The following is a 19,088-nucleotide window of genomic DNA, read 5'->3' on the forward strand; positions in this document are numbered from 1 at the left end:
AGCATCAGTCACCTCTTTGAGTGCTGCGGGTATCTTCTTCTGCCTCCTGGAGAAAGGAAACGTTCTGTTTCCAGGGGATAGTGGTGATGAGTGGGCTTCCTTACCTGATGAACACCAAATGTGGAACATGCAGTTGTTTAATACATAGAAAAATACATAGAATAAGTGGATTACCTGTGTCTAATTCACTCTGATGTTTCCGCCTATGACAACATAAAAATATGAGGATGACAGTGTGTTTGGATCATATTGTTCTTCACGCTGCACGAGTTGCAGCTTGTTACAGCAGCGCCTGCTCACTGTTGAGCTTTTCTCCTTCGATCTCTTTAATTTAATCAACGTTTTTATTAATCGAGGTAATTTATCTTATCTTATTTTACTTCAAACAATGGTAGAAGGAAGCCCGACTTACTTTTCTGGTGCTGAAGAACAGGGAAACACTGGTCACACACTCGTCCTAACTGGTTCTTTAGGTATTCAAGACAGTATTTGTTGGAGGAACAAGACTGGCACACCACCTGATGGGACGATAAAGCATAAAATATGTTATCTCTCTCCTCATTTTAAAACAGCATTTTTTTCCTATGTTTTTTAAGAAGCCATTTTCTTTTCTTGTGCACTTCTTTTTTATTCATTTATCACACTCAATACAGAAAACATATAACTTTGAGGAGATGCATATACATAGGAATACAAATAAAATAAATTAAACAAGAGTAAGAAAAGGAAAAAAGAGGTGATTAGGGTTCTGGCATTGACAGTATTAATGGTGACCATCTTTCAACAAACTTGTCTGTTTTCAACTGTAATCTTGCTGTGATTTTTTTCCATAATAAAGACATTTTTTACCCGGCTATGCTATACCAGGAAATGTATGCTTTTTTTGGCTATTAAAAGCAGGATTCTCAGTAAATTAATTAAATCTGTCCGTCATATTATCAAAAAGTTCAGCTGTCATTCTTTGATAAAGAATATTTCAGAAACTACATTTGTTTTAGATGGGAGAGACTTTTTCTTGCAGAACTAAAACAGATAGATCCGCACACCAAATATCTCCCGTTAGAAGGATCTTTATTGCTGTAATGTTTCGATCACCAGGATCTTCCTCAGACTTCTTTTTGTCCCCTTACCTTTCCGCATGCGCGGCAGTGATGTCGCCTCCATGTTAGGGTGAACTCACAGGTGCAGATCATACACATGGTGGTCCGTGGGTCAGGGATCCAAATGGGGGCTTTGGATCCCAAAGGAGTGTCATCATCGTCATCCCCCAGCTCTACCTGAATTTTAAAAAGACACAGACAGGAGTTAACTCTCATTGCTCATACATGCACTATAAAATAGTATTCATCACTATAAAAGAGTGCAAACAGGAGATGTATAAGGTTGAACTGGTTTTCTTGCCTCTTCTAGAGATTTGCCAGATATGAAACTGATCTTCTTCCTTGTGTAGTCGTTGATCGCCGTGGAAATGGTCTCAAGCCATTCGTCTCGCTCTGTGGCTGAACTGCAGGGAGAAAACACAGTGTGATTAACACATCTACACAGTATTCACAGACCGTATGCACTGCAAGGAAAAACAAAGAAACTACACATGTTCATTAACTACCAAGATATACACCAATCAGCCATAACATTAGGTCAGCATGGGCACCCTGACCGGCCTGCAGCTACGCAGCCCCATACGCAACAAACTGCGATGCACTGTGTGTTCTGACACCTTTCTATCAGAACCAGCATGAACTTTTTCAGCAATTTGAGCTCCAGTAGCTCTTCTATTGGAGCGGACAACACGGGCCAGCCTTCGCTCCCCACATGCATCAATGAGCCTCGGGTCTGACCCTGTCGCCGGTTCAGCATCCCACAAGAGCTGCTGTTTTGGAGATGCTCTGACCCAGGCGTCTAGCCATCACAATTTGGCCCTTGTCAAAGTCGCTCACATCCTTATGCTTGCACATTGTTTCTGCTTCCAACACAAAGTTCAAAGTTCAAAATGTTCACTTGCTGTGATATATCCCACCCACTGCCAGGTGCCATTGTAACGAGATAATCAATGTTATTCACACTGTTATGGCTGATCGGTGTATATCTTTTGTTTCTGATCATTACCTCGCTGAGAGGATGAAGGAGCGCTCCACGCTCTCAATGTTCAGCTCGTTCTGATAGGCCTCTTGGCTTGGTTTGCTAACCTGCAATTATTTTCATTGTGAGCAGTGATGGCAGTGTATAACATATCCTGAGATAATAATATAAATTTATATGTGAAAAGATGAAGAGTGCAAAGAAATAAGGAGCGAAGTTCTCACCTTCATCCCAGCCAGAGGCAGCATGTTCTTGACCTTGTACTGGCCAGACTGAACAGGAACGGTGTACAGCAATGTGTCGTTAAACTAAAGGAGAAATGACAAAGACACTTAATTTCTGTCCATTCTGTGTTTTCTAATACAGTAGAGAAGAGCTCAGAGTAAGATTAAGAAAATACTGGTAAAAACAATTTGATTTCAATTTTTATTTGGCTTCATTAGCCTCAATAATGTTTTGATAGGAGCAGTTACAACGTTTGAGGTCATCGAAGGGCTCGATCACATTTGAGCCTTAATCTCAGGACTTCCTGAGGATCTTTAGTTAACACTTCATTTTACAGGTCCGCAAATTTCATGGAAATTAGGTGATAATTAGCAAGTAACCTATTTGAAATTACTTTGGAATTACTGCCAAATTACCCCAATATTTACCTCAAAATTTTAAAAAAATTACATTATTATAAACATTATTTAATAATTATATTCCACTATTTCCCAATAGCTGATCATTCATTTAATACATTTCCAGGAAAAGAATACAAAGTTAGTTGATATGCTTTATTTCCATGTCTGCTGGTAAACTTATTTGAAATTTCTTAAAAAACTCCCTGAATCATTACATTACAGTAGCTACCAGGTTACGTTTGTGTAGACAATAAATCACACAATGGTGAGATTTGTGTCTAATCAGAAGTGTCTTCGATTAGTTCTGGTTTTCTACCTCCAATGAAGAGCAGCGTACAGCCGCTTCTCAAGCCTAAGGGCCCTATTTTAACGATTATATGCTATTTTTGTAAGTAAATATTGGGGTAATTTGGCAGAAATCCCAAAGAACTTTCAAATAGGTTACTTGCTAATCATCACCTAATTACCATGAAATTTGCTCTGATAGATACAAGCATGTATGACTATATAATGCCTTACTTAGAAAAGAAAGCCGTGACTGAAAAACAAAGCCAGAGTGATTATCTCTCTGATCAATCAAAGCTCCACAGAACACACTTTGAAGGTCGGAGTGAGTGCAGTAGATGGTTTCGGCCGATTACAGTCATTGCAGTAATACAATGATTATGTTGTTTAAGAATGAAATAAGGAAGAGATGGATGAGATGTTGACGGTGTTTTACTGTACCAGGAAGAACATTCTGGGCTGCATGACCTTCCTGGACAGCTTCTTCAGGGAGCCCTCTTTCAGGAAGATCTGGAGCACAAAAATGTCACAAGATCACATTAAGTCATGTTTGTTGTTTTACGTATGATCACGATGGCTATTTTCTGACTCTTGATCTTAATATGAATAAAAAGAAGGAAATATAAAAAAAAAAAAAGACTGACATTTTAAAGTTATTATGTTATTATTTTCCTCATTTTTTTCACATTATTATCATTATTTTTTCACAATAAAAAGCATAAACATTGTAAGAATGCTATAAGTATGAGCAACATCATATGTAAGCAAATGTAAATTTATGTTAACTCCTGCACTCCTGCAATAAAGCATCATTTAAAAAAAATGTCTGTCTTCAAATGAAGCACTATATTACAAGTCTAAGGTAAGAAAAACAAAAACAAAAACATTTGCATGATAAAAAATAGCGTAACATTTTTACTTATGTGATTTCCAATTAATCATAGTAGTTATTCGATTATTGTATTTACTCACAATGACAAGAAGCTTTACATTTTACAACTTTAAGAAAACTAATAATATGGTATCTGCGAACATTCAATACAGCAAACATTCAATAAACTGTCATTCATTCATAAATTAATTTTATTATTGGTGAAGTCGATGAGTTTTGAGTTTATTTTGAACCTTGAGGACCTTGAGGTAAGTAAGTAAAGCTTTATTTATATAGCACCTTTTAAAACACACCGTTACAAAGTGCTTCACACACAAATGAAACATCAAACAATGATGAACATCTTTTTATTTATTTATTTATTTTATTTTCCTACCCTATTTATTAATTTTCAATTTCCTTTATTTCTTGACTTTTTTCTGTTACTATTAAGGTGTACTGTAGATATGTCTTCTCTGTATTGTTGTTTATAATTTTAACTTTATCCATAATTTAGAATATATCTTCTGTGGTCAGCTGTGTGTTTGTTGTTTGTGTGAGCAGACGGATGTGTGTGACACGGGTGAGCTTATTTGAGAAAAACAAAATCCTTTCCCTGCACAGTTATTGTTTTATTTATTACTGACAATTAATAGAAATACATCTGGAAGAAAGAAAAGAGCAACACTGAATAAAAGAACAACTCTTGGTAATATCTTTATGGCCTTACCCGCCCAGGTTGGACGATCTCATGATGGCCGTTCAGACGGCACTGCACCTGGATCAGCTTCTGGAAGTTATCCTGAGAAGCAAAAACAGTGGACATCAGCGATCGTATGGAGCATTTTACTGTATCAACATATTAATAGAATCCGTCTGATTGGTTCTCACCCCTTGTTTCATGATGTCGTTTGCGTGATTGGCCACCTCTTTCACTATTTCAAGAGCAGCTGAGTGGGTAGAAATTTGAAAAGATGTACATCACATCACATACACCACAGACAATGTTTCTCTGTCAGGTGAGTTTACAGTGTACATATGTAAAAAGGTTTACCTTGTGTGTCCTTGTAATCATCTGAGTCTTCAGACAGGTGTTTTAGATAATCTGAAACACAATTAGAAACATTTAAGAGTCAGCGCCAACAGTGAAAAAAACACTGTACAAGCACAGTAAACTCCTGGAATTAAAATCCTGGATAAAAAGGTCTGCAGGTGCTTACATAATAGAATTACACAAGAGGGACGTGAGGAACATTCTTCACATTTTGGTCCCGAGGGATCGACCCTGATCCATTAGACTCCTGAAACACTAAGCTCACTTATTTTAAACCTCGTGTTATGTCACCAAATCTGATTTGGGCTGCACTTCAAAAATCTTATTATATGAGGATCGGAGGGGCAAAACAGAAATACCAAACTATTATTGTTTTTCTGGCCACCAGAGGGCAGCATGATGCCAATAATGACACATCACAGGTTGGTGCAACGTTTAGGAGCCAACAAATACAATGATGAAGGGATGTTGGATTTAAATAAAGCTTTGACTTGCATATATTGTGAATGAACGAGATGAGTGTATTGCTATGAAAATGACTCTTTTTCAGATATGTACCTGTGAGCAGCATCCGATACTGAGGAATCCTCTGAACGGGCTTCAGTAGGTAATGCTTCAGAGCCAAGTTGGCACAGCGTGGACTGGCCTTGGATAAAATAAAATGACACACATTATATATGACACATTTTACAGGATTAAACTCACATGCATAAACAATAAAACCCAACAGACACACACCCTCAGACAGAGAAAACAGGACAAGCAAGCCTCATACCTCAAACTCCCGAACCACAGCGCCGAATGCTGGGTTCTTCTTCGTCTGCTCTTCCAGTAGAGCCACATTCTTATCAAACTCGCGGATGTAAGTGGAGTACATCTTCAGATAGGGCCCTTTCTTCAGGAAGATGTCTGCCAGCTTGGCGTTCTCATCCCTGTACACAGAATAAAGTAGAATGAGATAAACTAGACACTGACACAACCTTGTGAACGTATGTGTAACTAAGCTGTATTCCTGTAGCAATAATAATGATATATATACACAGTATATACACATACTATATATAAAAATATAAAATATCATTGTATTCAGTAACATTAAAATTTCTGTTAAATGGAACTATGCCGTCTAGCCTAAACCATGGAAAATCTCCCCGGAACAAAATTACACACAAATATGGGGACAGGGGTTTCCATATACCTTTGGCCATATAGACCTTTTGAAATGTGACAACATAAACATGGTCATGTCTAGAAGGTAACCCCCAAGTTGCGAAACTCTCACAAAATGATTAAGGTTAGGCATTGACCTTGGCTACGTTTCAAATTGCATACATTTTCTTTTTACTTTTAGTACGTACTGCAGCTGCTCTTACAAAGTACATACTGTTGCAGGCAGTATGCATACAATTGGTACATACAGGACTACTTTGTTATAACTCCCATACTAACATGGTAGTTAGTATGCTAAAAAAAGTGTGTTAGATTTTTAAGTATGTCCGAACCTTATTATGAAACCAATAGCATGCAAATTGCATACTATTTCCGCTGAAATATTACAGTATGCAAACCCTGGACACTATGGCGACATAAATATCCCACAATGCAATGCGGTAGGGACGACAATGTTCATAACAGATGCTTCAATTTTACTGTAAGTATAAGATTTCACTATGCTAGGCGTACTATACATGTATATTTTAAATTAATTCAGATTTTGAATCTCACAAAGCGTCGTTTTGGTCACATGAGGTTGGTACGGGTTACCATAGTTACATGTCTCCAACCGGCGAGGAGGCTCGCAGGAAGGGACGATGTAAATTACTGCTCAGTGCGTCCGAAAAGATACAGACTACTGTTTATTCACTGCATTGTATGTGATATCGGACACAAGCCTCAATCTTTTTCTGGCATACTAACTAGTATGGTGTATGTTTGTTGGAACGCACAGCTCGAATGGTTACGTTAGGATGGGTTAAGTTTGGATGGGTTAAGTTCGGACGGGTCTTCGGGCAGCGAGTCTCGCGAAAGTTTTGCACCTTTTCACAGCTTGGGGGTTACCCTCTAGACACAACCCATAAACATTGTAAATGGGCCCCTTTGTATTTCCTGTTGCAGTGTTTGTTAATGCAGTAGCTGACAGGAAGTCAACCTGGATTAAAGCTGTTGCCCTAGCAACAGAATGACAATGAAATGCCATTGTGTTCTTCATTCATGACTCAGGAATAGGCCTATTATTTATTTTATTAACATTTTATATTTGTTTCCAGTGAGATATTATTGAGTGTATATAGTGGCTTTTCTGTTGTAAACATTACCTTAAAACAACATTTTGTTATATTTAAAATATAAATAAATTCTAATCCTGTTCTGAATTTATTTGTTTTTTAAATACTATATTAAAAAGCAATTATTTAATAATGAAGAACCGATAAGAGTATTGATAAAGAACAAAACCGATAAGGAGAATCGAAAAGAGTAGTAGGCTATTATTGATAAAATCCTGACAATACCCATCTCTACTTGTGTTATGAATAAAATACGTTATGATGTTATTTTGTTATTAATCGTTACGGATCTCTGACGTTGAATACAAATCAGATGAGGACCTTTGAGTAATAAGTTTGAGAACCGCTGGTCTATAGTGTTGGTGCATATGTTGCTGCTTCAGCCAGTAACAGTGATCAGTACACAGAAAGGTTAATGCACTTTTTTAGGATTGTGTTGTACCATTTGGCTACTCTCTGCTTCAGCTCTCTGAGCAGGTCGTGGTTGAGTTCGTAGAGCTGTGGGAGGTAGTACAGAATCTGGTTGAGAAGACGCTCCTCAATCACGGGCTTCCCACTCTGACGAGACGCCGTGGATGCTGCGTCACGGAAGTCCTGTCAGACACATAAAGAGTCAGGTGGTCAAATACAGGAACTCAGGCACATACAGGGGAAAACCCAGAAGCAAATCTCAATGAAGTACTAAAGAAGAACTGCAACATGGTCCCAAAAACAACGCAAACCAGAAACCGTCAGTATAAAAGATGAAGAGAAATAGTGCTGACACATGACCTACACACATCTGACTCGCATTAAGTATTTGTGAAGTTCCACGATACCATGAATCAGAACTAAGAAAAAGAGAACAAGAGACCCTGAGGGTGCAGTTTCTGCTTCTTTTTCTGATGATGTGGAGTTTTTTTGTGGTTTATGAGGACACATGGCAAATAAAAGTGCTTATAGACTGAGCCCCCACTAGAGAGCTCCTGTAGTTAGCACGTGTGATCTGACGGCGGTGGAGGTGCGTCATGTGGAAACGGATTTGTCCGGGAATTAGAAAAAAAAGCTGGATGATTCACGTGATAAGAAAAGATTACAATGAAGATGTAATCTTTTCTTAGACTAGACTAGACTAGCTGATTTAGACTGAATCAGCAGCAAGTGAATACAATCTACAAGAAGCTGTGGTTCTTCAGCTTGGCGCACGTTTTCACTTCAAATAAAAGCCATAAATCAAAGCTTTTCTTGTCTTTCTGTTGCTGGAAAGTTGACATTTTGAAGACAATATATAGGTTTTCACCTAACAGCAACAGTACACAGAGCACTGCTGAAAATATGGCTCAGTTCATAACTCAGATAAAAACACACAACAAATGGCGTGTGGTGTTGTCATTAATCAGTTGGTGAAAAGCTGGCCGGGTGCCTGGTAGAGATGGAGAATGAACAAATACTAAGTCACCTCTACATTCTTTTGAACTTGGTATGACTGATCCTCATTACTGGACTCCATTCCTCTGCAGTCTGCAGAGACCCGAGCACTTCCTGTCTGAGCTCTGCAGCGAGGCGTCATTCTTTATGACTCAGTCCCACTACAAGCTCGCTTCGAGACCTTTGTCTCTCCAAACATCTGCTCACACTCATTCTTTTTTTGTGAAAATAAAGAGGCTGAAAAACGTTAACTTTCCAGTAAAGGACTTTAACTTTGAGGTAAAGCAACATTGCAAACACAAAGGAGGGTCATATTAGGATGTATGACGGTTAGCAGTCTGTCGGCCCTTTATGTATTAGATGTGATCTTATGTGTCCAATTTTTAAAGGCTTAAAGGGTAACTTTGGTATTTTTCAACCTGGACCCTATTTTCCCATGATTTTGTGTCTAAGTGACTAATAAGGACAACAATTTCTGAATTTGGTCCAGTATTGAAGGATAACGCTGTAAACGGCAGCTGCTCACAGGCTGCAATATGATGCTATTGGGGCAAGCTGGCACCGTCATTTACATCCACTAAAAGTGCTTGTTTTTGCCATGACAAGCTCTGATTGTTATCATAAGTGTCTGACATTATGGGAAAAGTCTCACTCAAGGAGAAGTCTCGTTTTGAAATCTGGCGAGGTGACGTGTTGCTGGAAGACAACGGTGGAATAGAGGAATACATCCACGGTGGAAACGCCAGGGCCAGCCGGCGGAGTTTGTTGTGTTGGAGTACAGAAAGTTAAGAGTTAAGTGTTATCTAAAAGATTTTCAATGTCATGGCTGAATATTTAGAAGATTCCAATAATGTTCATGAGGTCTTTGGATTCAATGGCCGCCCGTATTTATTTGAGCCAGAGTATTCGGATATTCAGATTTCATGACTAGACTTCTCGTTGAGCGGGACTTGGACACAATAACAAACAGACCGCATCAAGAGAAAGATAATACATTGTTTTATTTCTCTGTAGGGTTCTTTCCATAATGTTGTCAGACACTTATAATAACAATCTGAGCCTGAGTCACCGGCAAAAACAAACACTTTTAGTGAATGTAACGTGACATTGAGGCTGCTCACCGCCCTCGCAGCTCGTTTCATGGTTGCAGCAACGTATTATTCCTCAGTACTGGACCAATTTCAAAAAGTGTTGTCCCCATTAGTCACTTAGACACAAAAACATAGCGAAATAGGGTCCAAGTTGAAAAACCAAAGTTACCCTTTAATTGTCCTTAACGCTAACACGACCCACCATTGTGGTTGCGTTTGTAGTTGTGATTAAATTACATAAGAGATCAAATCCTTTTTTCATAAACTGTCTTTGTTTCTTTTGTCTGAGAGAGCTTATGTTTAGTTTATGATTTACATTTGGGATTGTGCTCCTTTATTCGTTTATATACTGTACATTTCATATGTGCAAAGCAACTTAGTGGATGCAACAAGACGGTTTCTATTGTGAGATTATTATTGTAAGACAGCAATGGTTAAAAGTTGGTTAGAGTTACACTGATCTGGGCGTGGGGGATATGGTGGGGACTGGAGCAGGAGAGGGATGGGGACTAAAGTGGAATTATGTCATATGTTGATTTTGTGATTTATAAACTTCAAAATTTAAAAGTTCAAAAAAAAGATTTATACTGATCTGACAATAGATACAAATACTCAAATTTCTCAAACATATTTTGAGGGAAGTACAGCACAGAAACCAGATAGCCGTATCATTTTGGTGGATTTGATCCGTTACAGATTACATTTCTCAAAACAACACAGCATTATAGTCAGATCACAATAGCTCTGAAAAAGCCGGTGAAAACCGTGAGGAATGTGAGCTGTGTGGTGGAGACTGAGGGTCTAGTGCACAGTCGGGTCTGCACACAGTCTGATCCTGCATGGGGTGTGCCCCAGTGGCTTTAATCAAACACATATGGAGAATGTGGGCTGTTGACTAGATAAAACATATAGAGAGAGCCATAGTGAAACTGTCTCAACAGTACTGTGTGTGGTGTGGCACGCTTCATTATGTTTAGATAAGGATGGTAGTTTTTTGAAAAAGCATCTAATATTGTTTGTCAATATTTAGTTTCAGTTTTATATGTCATATGTAGGTTAATACAGGTTCAATGGTACAATGAAATGTATAGGGTGAGAGAACGGGTCAGCTCAGCAATAAAAGCACTAGTCGCATAAGTTGATATAAAATGACATTAATGAGATGAGATAAATACAACGATAAGATAAAAAGTGATTACATAAATAAAATAAAATATAGTAATATATACATTTTAAAATGAGGATTGTGTGTAAAAGTAAGTGACTGTATCTCCAGTATCAGTATTGCATAAATGTAATGAGTAAGAGGAATGAGACATAGGTTAAGAGATAAATAGATAGATAAATAAATTAAAAAAAATATAGCAACATATACACATTTGAAAAAAAAGAAAAGAAAGCGATATTTCTATGTTTTTTAGCTGCCTTTAACGAACACCATTTCACATGTGGCCGATTTCTGTACTCTTAAAGTTGGCTGGCTGTGATAATATCTTAAAAAACAAACTTCAATATGGAATTGTATCTCTCACTATGTTTTTAGGAGGTTTAAAATGTCTTACGGTGTATGAATATAGACAGAATTTTCCTCCCTCTTTGCAGCTCTATAACACCAACCTCTGCTCTTATCACAGCAAACATAAGGCTTGTTTCTGTGTGAAGCCAATAACATGAAGTGTGAGGGTACTTACGACATGAAGCAGCTTCAGCACATCAACAAACCTAGAAAACAAAGAATGGAGAAAATTAAGGAAATTATAAAGAGTCGCATCCCCAAAAGAACACTGTTCACTGTTTATCTATTTAAATCTGCTTTTAATCTGTGACCCCTCTACCTCAATCATTGTTGTAAATCTAATGTAACTGTATTTATACAGTTTTTAAGTATTTTGATTGTCTTTAACTGTTATTACTTTTAGTGCATCTGTTGTTGTTTTTACCATGTAAAGTGCCTTTGAGCACCTTTTAAAGCGCTATATAAAATAAATGTATTATTATTAGTATTTGCCAGGGTGTTGAGATATCTGTCTCCACCCAATAAAATGGGGGTGAATGGAATTTCGTCTGTGTTGCTCAAAGCATTAAAAAAAATAAAAAATTAAAACAATTCAACAGCTATCAAAAACAATGTCCTTTTGATAATACATAATTTAGAGAATTTCTGTTACTTTGTGACAGACAATAAAGTTTATTTAATCTAATCCAGTCTAATGGGAACACTGTCTTCAACATAAGATGCTGCTGAAGAAATGTTAAATGTCCTTTTCCAACATTGTGAGCACCACAAGCAACATTCCTTTCACCTCAAATTGGTGGAGGCAGAAACCTTTTTTTTTTTTTTTTTCATAAACCTACACTTAAAGAAAAAACAAATGAAGACTCTTACACACTCTCGGAGGTCATGATTTCTGTGGCGATGTGGTGAATCTTGCTCTTCTTCTGTCCACTCTGCATTAAACAAAAAGGTGCAAAAACACAGATGTAGAATTACAATGCAGTATATAAATTCTCACTGCAGACACAAACTGTGCATCATAATATATTCACAAAGAACTAGCATTTACCTGATATTAACATACTGTAATATTGTATGGGCTAGTACTTTTCCAACTTATCTGAACAAAGTATTGCTGCTACAGAAACAGTTTATTAGATTAGCAACTTTTTCTAACGCTGTTATACCAAGTGCACCGCTTTATCTAAAATCTAAAATTATCCCTCTTAAACTGTAAATATGGAAATTACTCCTGCTTCTCTGCATTGTTTTGTTTGAACTTTACTCCTACACTTATTTTCATATGTGAAACTTTTGAATACTAATATCTAAAATGTACTGGTTAGTTTTGTATGGTAGTATTTGTACCTTTGTATGTCCTTTGGGTGTAGTTTTTATAGGTTTCTACCACACCCTCACACCCATTTTACATTCCTTTCATGTGAATTGTATTTTGATGTCTATTTATATGTGTGAAACAAATAAACATATTAATGAAAGTTAACACAGTGTCAAAAGGAAGAAAAGTGAAATGTTATCGCTGACAACTTGCAAAGGACAAACCCTGTGAGATGATACCAGGAAGTACAGTATTTCTGAAGTCATAAATCTAACAGTGTGTGCTTCTCACCGTACTCTCCTCTGGCTGCTCAGCGTCTCCTTTACTTGAGAAGGAGCTGCTATCGTCCTCGTCCTCAGAGGTGTTGCCCAAGACGTCATCATCTGAGGGGCCATCATCTGAGGGATCATCCAGGGGCGTCACCTCCTCATCGATAGAGCTTCTGTCAAAAGGGACAGGATGTTAGGGTCAGAGGAGAATTAAAGCAGGAACACACCACTGTATAGGTATTTTGGACACACAGAAGCAGCTGAAGACATTTGTTAAAAACACTGAATGCAGCACACAATGACCACATCATTCACATGACACGTGATTATTATAAAAAGTACAAGAAAGAGAGGATGCTATTCATAGAAGAGGGGGAAAGAGATGAGAAGAACGATGTCTTTCAGTCAGTCCAGCAGTATTTGAACATTTCCTGCTCTGATCAAGTGGGAATCATAAACCAAAGCACACACAGGAAAGGGAGCACTTGACACAACCGACACAAAAAAAAACATTTAATGATAACCATCAATGCGGTCACATGATGCTAGCCTCGTCCAACAGGAACAGAAGAAGAGCAAACCACTAACCATCACACATAGCTTTAAAATGACAGCAATGTGAACAGCTAAAAGAGAAACTACATATCTAAAATGCCTCAATTCCCAGAGGGAGAACTACATTTGAAGGCTCCTCCCTGAATTAAACTGCAGAAGAAGAAATAGGCCAAGGCTGAGCTGGAGTCTGTGGGTCTAACACACTGTGGGATGTTTACAATAGCTGTTGCATTAAGCTGTGGCTGCTCTCTGTTTGTGAGCTTGTTAACATGTGACTGTTGCACAGTTTGAGCTACAGAGGGGCGACTCACTAAGCTGTGCGAGGCCGATTGTACAGTTACACAAACTCTAATCCTATTTTTCCAACTGACTTCTGCTCACTGGTCATTCATAACACAACATATTAGGACTTCTTTGCATAAAACATTAATTAGAAACATCACTACCAAGAATATAAACATACCAAGTTTAATTGAGCTGATTAAGTATCAAGATAGTTGTTCTAGCCAAACTCTTTAAGGATCAGTTCACTCAAAAACATATTTTCTCACCGTCCCGACAGCTACTGCGTATCACATGCAGATATTCTAGTTTTGAGCATTTAAGAATTTAATTTGTAGAGGAATAGAAGTGTCTTTATTCACAATTTCAGTGTTTTATAGGGACCGTTTCTTTGAAAGAAAAAAAAAGACTTTCAATTAAAACTGTTGACAGTGGGCTCTGTGGCTTATAATTGAGATTATTTTGACTGATATTGCAATATTATTTACAATATTAGAGGGAATGATGATTTTTGCATTGTTATTTTCGTTGAAAAACATATTAAAATGATTATTGAGTTTGTTTGGTACAGATCCCCGCAAAGATCATATGGGGATCTGTACCAAACAAAATGTTTTTTTTAAGTCTGTAGAATATGATGTGTAGACCAGGACATCACAGCAGCATGACAATATTTAATTTAAAATAGTATTTTGACTCATTTCACCTTAAATATTGCGCCTCCTACGATTTGAAAATTACAGTGGGCCATATTTGTGATTTCGATAAAAATTGGATCAATTGTGCAGCCCTAATATGAACATGGTTTCTGGAAAGACATCTGCTTTCTAAAAATACTTTTTCATTGCTCTGAGCATCACACATGTAATTAAATCACTTCCATTATATTTGAGTGTAGGCAAAGATCTCAGCAACAGATCTCTCAAAACCTGAGCAAACTAGAGACCATCTTGTAATGGATCACACCAGCTGCAACGCCAAATTGCCAAATACTTTTAGTAGACTGAAAAAAATAATGATAAAAACTAAATCCTTTAAGAAAAAATAAAACTAACCTGAAACGATATTGCCTGGGTAAAAACTAATAAAAAAAATAAAAATAAATAATGTAAATTCATTACAGTTTTACTTTTATTTAGCTATAATATATCACTACCGAAAAGAAGAAGACAGCATGAATTTCTGTCACCTCTCGTGACATTGAACCACAGAAATTGAACAGGCTTGACATTCCAGGAGGAAGTTCCTACCCCCTACTTCCCCCTCATCTTTCACCTCTGCCTTTATTTTGATCTGAACTACACACATGTAAATTTCGTGACTGCAACTTGCATCGCGATGTGACGCTATTGTGTTGACAAAAGCTGACAAACATACTGTATAAACACCTGGCAGAGTAAAACCGCTTCTGTGGTAGTTCCTGCTACAGTAGGTGTCCAAGACCACATTTCACCACGATGACACACAGACTCCCAGGTGAAAACAATACCGGCCACACACTGTTGACAAAAACTGTCTACGTGGCTAGATAACACTGGAGATGTACCCGAAGTGTCCTCTTAGCCTATAACAAAGATAAAAAAAAACTAAATATACACTCTTGCCTTTGAGGCCAAAAGTTGTGTAGTGTTAGAGCTGCTTCTCATAATAACTTACAGCATGAAGTGTATATTTTAAAAAGACTATGTGCAATCTTAATTATTAGTCAACCCACAATCCATCAACACCTGAAAGGCTGAGCACGCGTACCACTATACTCGTCCAACTCCCCGGACAGGAATCTGCAACAAAGGACACGGTGTGACATTCTTCTCTGTGGCCTTCCCTGTTAACTCCCTGTAATCAACTACATCAATTACTGAAGATTGTTTTAAAGACGCCGACGCTGTTTTCCTGCACTCCCTTCAGAAAACAAGGGAGCATCTAATATATTCATAGGTAAGATCAGATGTGAGGTACTGAGAGAAACAAGACAGAAATGAAAGCCGTCATAATCTACCTCTCATAGTCTGTTGGCGTCTGACACTGTTGGCGTCCAGTGTTTTTCTCAAAGGCCATATACGGCTCCTGCTCCTCGTAGATGCCCTCATCATTATACTGCCAGTCTTCAAGCTGAGAGATGGAGGCCTGAGGGGACGTCACTGCCCTTCCTAAACGCACATTCATGTAGTCTGGTATCTCCTCATAGTGAGGCATGTTCTCGTAGTCATCAGCTTGTTCTGCTCCAGCAGAAAACTCATCTCCGTCCACACTTTGCTCTACTCCAATCAGCGGGCAGGACAATTTGCGCTGAGCTCTGAAATGCTCGAAGAGATCCTGAGATCCGTCTTGGCCCCTGTCGATGCTTTGTTCGTTATTGCTCGCGTTGCGCTCAGGGCTCTGGCCTCCTTTTGCTATCAGCTTGGGGATCATCTTCACAGAGAGCTTCAAGTCTAGCAGCTTCCGGAAAGAGTTCCTCTTCTGCCCGTCGGAGCGAAAGAGGTCGGCGCCCGAGAACGACTTGGCTCTCTGTTTGCCCAGGCTGGACCGAGAAGGCTTGGTGATTCCAGGTATTGCGAGTTTGCTGCTCGGTTTCACATCTGGAGGCGAAGGCAGCTCCCTCATCACTCTCTCCTTCAAAGCACTGTCTGGTACAGGAGGGGCCGGTTTTTTCTCGTCGTCTCCTGACTTCCACTCTTCCTCAGAGGACTCCTTCCTCTGCATCCACGCCATCGGGCTGCTCTGTCTCTGGGGCTTCTTTGGAACGACCTTGACCGTCTCGTCTTCTGCTGCTGCCACGGTGACGGCAGGAGGCCGACTCAGCTCCGGTTGACTGAGCAAACTGCGAGAAGGAGGTGTGAAGTCACTGTAGAGGGCGTCCTGATCATCGTGCGTTACTTCCTCCTCCACCTCCACCTCTTCATCCTCCTTGTCAACCGATACCTCCATCTCCTGGCTGCTGCTGTCCCAACCCAGGTCGTACTCCTCCACATCCTTTGGGAGAGCAGAGGTCGGCGCTTTCTCAGGTGCAGACAGCAGAGGCTTCTTCTTGGGCGGAGGTGCCGGCTGAGCGCAGGCCTTTCTCGCAGACAGCGGCGGCCTGTTTTCAACAGGTACACTGACAGACAGCGATGAGCTGCCTTTCCCCTCCGATGACACCTTCACCTCTTTGACGTCCATCTCCCTCCCTTCCTGGCTCGCAATCTCTACACTCTCCTCCTCCACCTTTTCCTGGCGGTCAAGCACAGGCGTCCTTGGTTTCCGTGGTACAGGGACAGGGATGGGCTTCCTAGAGGGCACTGGTTTGGCCTTGGGTGCACGAGATATGTGCTCTGAGCAAAGAGCATCTTCCTTTAGTCCTCGCCCAGGTGCACCCTGGGGCGTTATATTACCGTTTGCCTCATCGCTCCATGTTCTGTGAGGAAGGGACGGCCTAGCGGTCGCATCGGGACTAGAGGTGTCTGTGTTGAGAGTTCTGTCTAAAGTTTCAAGAGGTTTATGGTTTGTGAGGTGAGTATTGGCGGACGTGTTCATCACTTGATGAACGCCGTTATCCACAGTACCTCGGGGAAGCTTTCTGTTTGTGTTCCTGACGCACGTGCAGTTTAACTGGCTGCACAGACAAATGGGAATAATATAATCCCAATCTGACTTTTTGTTCTCCTGCTGTATTCCATTGTGGGAGTTAAGAAGCCCCTCGATCCGCGGGGTTTCTGTCGCAGATGTTTGGAGCGGGCTCTTTGAAGCGAGCGGTTTGGTGGGTTTGGAGAGGCAGGGTTTCGGGGCCAGGGCTGGTTTGACTCTCCTCGGCGTGCCAGGAGATGGGAGCAAGAGGACGTCTCTTCTGGGGGTGGAGGGAGACAGCCCTGGCCTCTGGGGCTGCTGGACCAACTTTGGTTTTGGGGCCAGAGGTGGCTTTTGCATGCCTGAGGAGAGAAAAAAAAAAAATACGCACTTGAAATTCAAATCTGAAACCCATCAAAAAGATTATAGATCTAATCTGGCACAATAAAAAAAAGCACATTTTTAATATCCAGATTTTGTATTTGATGCATTTTCAGTAGTCAGACAGATGTTGCCTCATTTGGTTCACTCTTTAACTCACTGAGCCTAATGACAGCGTAGTGGAAAACTGCTGTAAACCACCTCACCAGGGGGGTCAAATATTACAAGGCTTATGTTTGCCACTCACAACAGCACAGTAATCCGGCTAATGGTGTGTGTCAACAGGCAGAAGAGGAGGAGCAGATTGGAGATGAAGAGTGGGAGAGACATGGTGGAGGAAGGGGGGGTGAAAAAAGTCATGCAACCTGGTACATGTCCACCATCTGGCTCAGATAGTGGCCTTAAAATGTTCAGTGGTGGACAAAACAATAACAAAGAATGACCTGCTGACAGGAAGGGATGTTGTTTTTCCCCTCAGCACATTATTTCCTCATTCAACAAGCCACAGGTTTGACACTAAACACATCTACAAGCCTACAAAAAAACATTGTCATGAGTTTTGATTTGGAGAATCTGGGCACAAACAAACGCTGACTGACAGACACATGCACACAGTCTGTTTAATGTCTTTTGATGTTTTTATCTTAAAACAATATGTCAATAGACTTTATTTGTTTATCTGTTTTAACTCAAAGATTTTAAAGCATATTGAGGAGCAGAGGCTGCAGATTCGTTTCTTTGCTTCTCCCTCTGTGTAGCAATGTTTACTGCATTAATAAATTACCTAACACATAATAAATACATAAACTTCCTGATTGGCAGCACTCACTAACAAATCTTTCATCGAGTCTCTCCAGTCACTTACCTGAGTTCATCATCGCTTCTCTTCTGTTTTCTCTGTCCTTATTCATCAGTAAACATCCCTTGTGTCCGGATACATCTCAAGCAGTCGACTCCAAATAAGTTATCGGTCAACAATCGACATTTTCATCGCTTTTTTGTTCGAGCAACACATGTGATCCCGATGCACACAGTTAGTTCATTCTCACCGGAGCAACAACTGACTGACTGGCTGCCAGCGACCTGAAGCAGACAGCTTCCTCTGTGTTTCCATCAAGCACCCACTAGAGGTCCTCAGGGGCCACACACACGGCGATCTAGATAAAAAAAGGTTGGTAGCTCTAAAGTGTATCATTAATTAAGTCAGAAGAGTGTAAGAGAAAATCCTGAATACTGTGAAGGAAGGTTAGTTCTGTGTAAACTACAATCTACTGTCATCTATCATCATTACATGGGAATTTCCACCCACTCACATATTTCCACATACATCATCATCACTGCTATATTAACACCACTAGTGTGACTAAGAGACCAGAAATACGTGTGGAAGCCAGCTGATGCTTTAAAAGCTATATTTGATATATAGATGAGGAAGTAAAACAAAAAAAATAAACATAATTCATCTGGGTGGGGCTTTCATCATGCTGTAACTTTGTCACCAGGTTGATTAATCAGTCAATCTTACA

General features: G+C 39.6%; 1 protein-coding gene and 1 long non-coding RNA gene across 2 annotated transcripts in view; one reads left to right on the plus strand and one right to left on the minus strand.

Annotated features, from left to right (window-relative positions):
• Positions 1 to 983, plus strand: part of LOC119486645 — a 14,525-nt gene extending 13,542 nt beyond the window's left edge. The window contains exon 3 of the long non-coding RNA XR_005206570.1: positions 971 to 983. This is a non-coding gene — a long non-coding RNA (uncharacterized LOC119486645). The remainder of the gene's footprint in view (positions 1 to 970) is intronic.
• The window catches only part of LOC119486641 (FYVE, RhoGEF and PH domain-containing protein 6-like), a 20,927-nt gene extending 1,889 nt beyond the window's left edge, over positions 1 to 19,038 (minus strand). The window contains exons 1-18 of the mRNA XM_037766923.1: positions 18,428 to 19,038; positions 15,638 to 17,543; positions 12,824 to 12,974; positions 12,085 to 12,146; positions 11,390 to 11,420; positions 7,643 to 7,794; positions 5,691 to 5,847; positions 5,474 to 5,561; positions 4,916 to 4,966; positions 4,753 to 4,811; positions 4,592 to 4,663; positions 3,432 to 3,500; positions 2,304 to 2,387; positions 2,107 to 2,186; positions 1,402 to 1,504; positions 1,131 to 1,277; positions 413 to 518; positions 13 to 104 (exon numbers count right to left, since the gene is read on the minus strand). Coding sequence (XP_037622851.1) covers positions 13 to 104; positions 413 to 518; positions 1,131 to 1,277; positions 1,402 to 1,504; positions 2,107 to 2,186; positions 2,304 to 2,387; positions 3,432 to 3,500; positions 4,592 to 4,663; positions 4,753 to 4,811; positions 4,916 to 4,966; positions 5,474 to 5,561; positions 5,691 to 5,847; positions 7,643 to 7,794; positions 11,390 to 11,420; positions 12,085 to 12,146; positions 12,824 to 12,974; positions 15,638 to 17,543; positions 18,428 to 18,473 — 3,456 coding nt within the window. The 5' untranslated portion in view covers positions 18,474 to 19,038. The remainder of the gene's footprint in view (positions 1 to 12; positions 105 to 412; positions 519 to 1,130; positions 1,278 to 1,401; positions 1,505 to 2,106; positions 2,187 to 2,303; positions 2,388 to 3,431; positions 3,501 to 4,591; positions 4,664 to 4,752; positions 4,812 to 4,915; positions 4,967 to 5,473; positions 5,562 to 5,690; positions 5,848 to 7,642; positions 7,795 to 11,389; positions 11,421 to 12,084; positions 12,147 to 12,823; positions 12,975 to 15,637; positions 17,544 to 18,427) is intronic.
• Positions 19,039 to 19,088: the final 50 nt, after the last annotated feature.

The sequence above is a fragment of the Sebastes umbrosus genome, chromosome 4 (assembly GCF_015220745.1).
Source record: "Sebastes umbrosus isolate fSebUmb1 chromosome 4, fSebUmb1.pri, whole genome shotgun sequence".
Classification (NCBI taxonomy): Eukaryota; Metazoa; Chordata; class Actinopteri; order Perciformes; family Sebastidae; genus Sebastes; species Sebastes umbrosus.